The sequence below is a fragment of the Limulus polyphemus genome, unplaced genomic scaffold (assembly GCF_000517525.1).
Source record: "Limulus polyphemus unplaced genomic scaffold, Limulus_polyphemus-2.1.2 Scaffold1495, whole genome shotgun sequence".
Classification (NCBI taxonomy): domain Eukaryota; kingdom Metazoa; phylum Arthropoda; class Merostomata; order Xiphosura; family Limulidae; genus Limulus; species Limulus polyphemus.
The window spans coordinates 99,126-105,958 of record NW_013667105.1 but is presented as its reverse complement, the minus strand read 5'-3'; the positions used below and the strand labels follow the sequence as shown (position 1 = coordinate 105,958).

At 32.6% G+C, this 6,833-nt stretch overlaps 1 protein-coding gene across 1 annotated transcript in view; it reads right to left on the bottom strand.

Moving 5' to 3' along the window:
* Window positions 1-4,780: 4,780 nt before the first annotated feature.
* Window positions 4,781-6,833, bottom strand: part of LOC106463834 (12 kDa FK506-binding protein-like) — a 12,671-nt gene continuing 10,618 nt past the window's right edge. Inside the window, exon 5 of the mRNA XM_013923913.2 lies at window positions 4,781-6,471. Coding sequence (XP_013779367.1) covers window positions 6,417-6,471 — 55 coding nt within the window. The 3' untranslated portion in view covers window positions 4,781-6,416. The remainder of the gene's footprint in view (window positions 6,472-6,833) is intronic.

Below are 6,833 nucleotides of genomic sequence, written 5' to 3'. Positions count from 1 at the left end.
TGTGTCGTTAAAATTTCGTCGGAACGAAGTTACGGAAAAATCAATTAACAAACGGAGACGTAACAATATTTTATGTGGCAGACGGTAGCACTGCCTATGTAGGTATGGCTCGGATTGTTCCTGAAAATTGTATTTTAAATATCTCCAAAATAGGTCATCAGAACTTTACAATACTATACAGTGTTTCTTTTTATAACAATATCTATGTAATGACGGAATCACAAGTTCTGGGATTGTCTGTAAATGTCATAGCAAAAAGTTTGAATTTCTTGTTCTTCTTCTTACATGATAACCCAAAACAATGGTGTCAACCAAATTTACTGAGGTAACATAGTTTCAAAGGGAGTACCAGCTTTTATAAGTATTATTAATAACTAGTAGTAATTTTTAAAAAATTATAATTCTAGTGTAAACAATGTTATCATTACCCCTTGAAGTTAGCTTTCTATCAGAAATATGGTGTTCATTTAAAAAGCTTAAGTACAGGAATTACCAGCCAATAAAAGATAAATGATAAATACTACAGTGGGAATCTTATTGTATTTACAACTTGGGTATAAATACATCCTCACTATGTCTATCGAAACACTGCATTAAAAAACTAGTAAGGAAAAACTTTTCAGAAAAGGAAGTAAATGTAAACAAGATAATAGAGATGGCATGATGCAAGTACCATACCAACAATCTTGTTTGCTTTGGTTTTAAAGGATTGATATTAGCCATCCCTACATTTACTTCTTTTTTTCTTTGAAAAGTTTTTCTTTATTTGTTCAAGATATTACAGTTATATACATGATTTTCATTAAAGTAGTATTCAGAACCTATTTAAAGCTGAATAAGACAATTAGTTTGTTAAAAAAAATGAATATTACTAATCTAAGTTTTAGATATTTTCTGGGTATCATAGTTTACTTTATTTCTTTAACAACAATCACAATGAGACCGTGGCGACATCCGTTAGCAATATACATTATTACCATGGAGAAGAAGTATAATATAATGACCTTTTGGAATAGACAAAGTCGGACGCGATATAAATGCTAACAGTTTCGATTTAAAAGGTTTTATTGATGAATTGTCTTTATGGAGAATGCTTTCCGACAATTCAAAAGGATAATTATAATTATGTAAAGAATCTATGCATAAAGTTTGAAATTATTGCATTATTATTAAAAATAATAATAATTTTTTTGAACTTAATTACCTTGTGTAAATAAAACATGTAAACTCTTGGAAATGACGCAATTTAAAACGTAAGTCTAATTACTGGTTCTTAATTTAACAACCGTGAATAGGTTTTATAGCTTAATTTTTGTTCCAACATTTTATTTTGTTCTTTCGGTTTCGTAAGATTGTGGTAACCGATTTCCTTCAAAGATAGGTTTGTAGGACAGCAGGAGATTCAGCAAGAATAATTCTTAATTTTCTCAGTGTGACCGAGTTTGTGAGAAAATGAAACTGGATACAAAAATACAATGAGCAATTATTATTGAAACACAAAACACAGTGTTTGTATCTATCTCAGCACAAAAGGAGGTCGTTTTTACTAGAGAACAGAATAGGTACTACTTACTTTTTCTCTCACGACTGTCTCGTTTCGAATATTATTCCAGATTGTGAAAATATCACGTTACGTTGGTAAAGTAACATCATACTTCCCCATTAGAAAATGAAGTTGTAAGTTGATAATTAGGTTTATGGTTTTTACTTACTTCAATTACATCAATTTTAACGACCTTTAATAAAATTGTTAAAAGTTACAATTTACACCGGAATAGTTGTTGTTCAAGCAATTACTGGTATAAAAAGTGTCTCGACCATTATTAGTCCGTTTTGTTTCACAACTGTCGTTATTTCTTCGTCTAATGATGTACAGATGCTTAATTAAAATGTACTTATTATATATTTTTAAATAATGATTATGAATTTACGCGAAATATCACCATCGAAGAAATAGTCTCTTCCAATACATTTTGCACCAGTGTGCAGTTTATGTTCGACAGTAGTAAAATTTCGGTATTAAACTATAAAATTATTTACATTTTCACATCTTGTGTTCATTTCATTGAATATAAAATAGCTGTCTGCTATGAACAACAACACAGTCTAACCTAATTATGTATAGGTATACATTATTCAGTTATTTCCTACTTCAGTGACGTAGGTCTTATTGTTTGCAGTTTGAAGTGCACGAGTTAACACTTCACTTTTTAGGTTGGCAAGACTATTCACATGGCCGTCATTCTTGTAGCAGAACGAAATCGAACTGTTTATACTTCGCCAGCTTTAAACGCCTATGTTATTTGCCGATTCTAAAGATACTAACATCTTACCCTTTTAAATTGAATAAATATTTAATAAAACTATTAATTTTTGTACAAACAGTTTCTGAGTAAATTCGCTCGAGCAAACATTCGACCAGAATTTCTCTTATCCTTCTAAGTATGTAGAAAACAAAAATAACTGGATATTTTTACATCCTGTAAAGAATTGTTCTAGTTGCAAGCTCCAAATCATGCGGTTACAGAAGAAATAACTTAAAAAGGCTGAAAGATGCTTAGCATTACAGAACACATTAAATGAACACAAAACTTAGCATTTCTTCTGCGGTGATGACGTTTCTACATCAGTCAAGACTACAAAAAATTCACATGTAAGTTATCATAACTCATCAAAACTTCTCAATATCATTTTTACTCGGGTACTGGATAGGCGAGTAGTATGCTGGCATACTAGGTATTTTCTACTCCATTTTACTCGAATCAAAAAGTGCACATTGAAGTTTTCATGCATGTAGTTTAAAGTAAAAGAACACGCTAAGTTCTTTTCCTTTAGTTACCTATTGTCTTGGTAATTCATCTACGGTATCACGTGTCTTCTCGCAAGAAAGATTTATGTTAAATTGAGCCATAAACTTAAGAGATAGAGCATGATGTCTACGAGTGGAACACGCTATGTAAAAGTAGACAGTGATCTTTTCCACTAGCGGGCCAGATGATACCCCGAGGATACAACCTTCTTTGTTTTCCGATGGAAATGTACAAGATTAGTGTAGGTAGTACACGTGACGAAAAAAGAATAGCACAAAAGTGTGGTGTATATAATGTTCTCAGGTGTGGAATTAGAGCTAACCTATTTCCCTTTCTCATGAAATTATGATTGAATAAAACAAAAACTTTCTGCACATGCTCCTTTTTACTGTGATGACCTACATTGATAGTCAAATTTAGTAAACATGAAAAAAAAAAAAAAACTAATTAAAAATATCCTTCCCAAAGCCGCACTCTAATATATTCAGCAGTTTTGTTTCTATAACCTGGATTTCGTGAGAAACCATTTAACATCACAAATAGTTGACAGAATTCAAACATGGCTAACCGGTTGTTGCAGTAGACAACCCTGGAGAATCTTTGGACTAAGATGTTTTATTTGTTTGATACTTGAAACCATTAGCTAGCCTTCTGGCATCATCAAGTGTTACATGTACACGTTCAGACACATGGATCTCGTGAGAAACCATTTAACATCACAAATAGTTGACAGAAATTCAAACATGGCTAACCGGTTGTAGCAGTAGACAACCCTGGAGAATCTTTGGACTAAGATGTTTTATTTGTTTGATACATGAAACCATTAGCTAGCCTTCTGGCATCATCAAGTGTTACATGTACACGTTCAGACACATGGATCTCGTGAGAAACCATTTAACATGACAAATAGTTGACAGAAATTCTAACATGGCTAACCGGTTGTCGCAGTAGACAACACTGGAGAATCTTTGGACTAAGATGTTTTATTTGTTTGATACATGAAACCATTAGCTTGCCTTCTGGCATCATCAAGTGTTACATGTACACGTTCAGACACATGGATCTCGTGAGAAACCATTTAACATGACAAATAGTTGACAACCCTGGAGAATCTTTGGACTAAGATGTTTTATTTGTTTGATACATGAAACCATTAGCTTGCCTTCTGGCATCATCAAGTGTTACATGTACACGTTCAGACACATGGATCTCTCAATACTTGCTATATCACTTCTATTAGACACCATTTTGCGATACGTTAAAAGCTTCTCCTTAATATCAAAGAACGATATTTTGGTTACCGCAATGTTAATAATTGTAACTACGCAGTGCGTTTACTATACTATGGCACGAAGGATCACGGGAATACTTGAGTCACATATTGGTTGTGACGTTATAACCCGATACCATTTTACAAAATTATTTTTTTTACCACTTGAGGTTTACAGCACAATGTTGTAAACGAAAGAGTTACGATTACTTCAAGAAACAATACAATGTTGATGCAAAACTTACTTAAATGTCACTTCAACGATAATAGTCATGCTTGTGTTCTGTCACCAACATGCCCAAATAATAACTCTATAGCCTAATCAGCCTATAGTAACAAGTCATACAGTTTATGAGGGAAATTTACACATAAACAACGAAAACAAATTAAATCGTCTCCAGCACGGCAACAAGAGCTTTGCTGATGTGTTTTTTTTCAGCATTTAAGGTGCTCTTGGCTCAAGGGTGAAAACAAGAATTTTTGGCATTTTCACACAAGTTAGAGAGGTGATTTAACCTGGTATATGAGCCCACCCACCCCCCGCCGCATCAAATCCTGGATCGAGCCCTTTGTTTTTCTCATTCAGGAACAGATTTTCTTCTGTTACTTGTGTATTTAATGAAGATTGTTTCAATCTGTTTCGTATAGTATGAAGTGAAAATCAAGAGAATAATTTGGTTTAGCTCTGCATAACGTTTTCTGGCCGTAAATCTGCAGATCCTACCTGAGAATATCACACGTGTAATAAACATCAACATCCTTATCTGCTAATTGTGTTATGGCCAAACTGTACAAGTCAGTTCCTATACTACAAATAATTAAACAATGTTCTGTAAATACTAAGCATAATAAACTGGCCATATTCAGGTCTGTAATTAAAGCTATTTTCAGAATAACAACAAAAGACCATCACTCAGTAAGGATTATTTAGTTTTGGTGATTTTTCAGTTTCAGATATTAAAACTGTATTTTATTGATATCAACTCTTTATTTTAACATTCTGGAATAATTCCACAGTACAGTAATATGGGCTGATTCACTCTGCTTTTGCCTCTCTCCAGTTTTTGACAAATTAGGAAACAAAACTGGACTTTTGTTTCTATCAATACTTAGTTTTCTAAATCTGATGATTCTTGATGTATATAATGCCATCCACAAAACTCAGTATTACTTACATTTGAATAACAGTACTTTATAAAACAAAGTATCAAAATATTAGGTGCACTTACAAATATGACAATAAATCATAACATTAATTTATATTATTTACTTAAAAAAGTATACTTGGTAAAAGAATTTAAAAACAAATCCAGATACAGTCAGCTTGCTATTCAATGGGCCTGTGATGTAGCAAAATTCAAGAATACAGTAGCAAACCATTGAGCTTTTTCAATGATGTATTGAATTTAAAACACAAAAATTAAAAATTTTTGTTGACCATGCCACTAGTGGAGGAGTAATTCTACATCCATCCAAAAATCAAATACAAGTATTAAGTCTCACAGAACATGTATATGGTGTTTTCCAGGAACCCAAGGAATTGACCATATACATTTCGGAATGAAAAACTTGAGATCACAGCATGGTAAGTATAAAAATTAAGTTACTCAGATTGGATTGCAAGTTCACAATTATTCTCTTTTATTATTACAGTTACAACACAAAGTATTTCAGGAGTAACTGATAAAAATTAGGTTGAATAGCTTCCAATGTACTGTGAATTTATTTCCCAAGATCTAATGTCATAGGTGGAGTATACTGAACATAAATATACTTGAAAAATGTGTCTCATGTTCATGACCTAATGAAAAAATGTGATTTTCTTTAAGCAAGAATTTCCATCTTTACAGAATATATTCTTAGAAAATTGTATTGAACCACATTTAATTGGTGGCTAACTTTTCCATTTTATTCACTAAACATTGTTTTTATACCTACTGGTTTTCTAATAATCTGCATAGATTTTCTAAGTGAGAGATCTGTTAACTCCAAGGTTACTATTAATGATGAACATACATGTTTCTTTCATTTTGGACTTAAAAGAACAAAAACACACACACACACGTGATCACATTAGTTGTACATTAGCCACAAAGCAAGGGACAGCTGAAAAAACAGATTGTCAATCATAGACGCATATCTGTTCTACAACTACAGCAAAAACTGGGAGATAATAACAGTTCCAGTAACATCAAACATTACACCTCCAGCAGAGCCCTTATTAGCTAGTTACACTTTCTTTCTGGGTTATTAACTCTTCTGTCAACTTCCAGGGTAAAGCACAGCATTGTGGGTCAGCCGAGGCTAGGTTACAACATCAAATTATGAAGCAACTGCTACTCAAGTCTTAATAGTTCCACATCAAAGGTCAGGGTTGCATTAGGTGGAATAGTGACACTAGTTAAAGAAAAATAATTTCTTGGAGTGTTTGGTATCAAGGCATAGGGCTAGGGCCTTAAAACACAGTTGACACTCATGGAGAAATAAATTATGTGAATTGATTAAAAATTAAACAAAACATAATAAATAATCTAACAGATTTCTCATATTATCAGCAACTGATGAAGATAGAAACTCATTAGATATAGTAGTATATATATATTTTCTAAACTTGTTCGGGTTTAATCAAAGGCACCAAAACAAGTGATACAAAAATTACGAAGAAGGTAATGATTGATAAAGCTGAGTGATGACATTATATACACCTGGAAAAAAGTTAAGCACCCCCAAATATTTTTCAGGATTGCTTATTG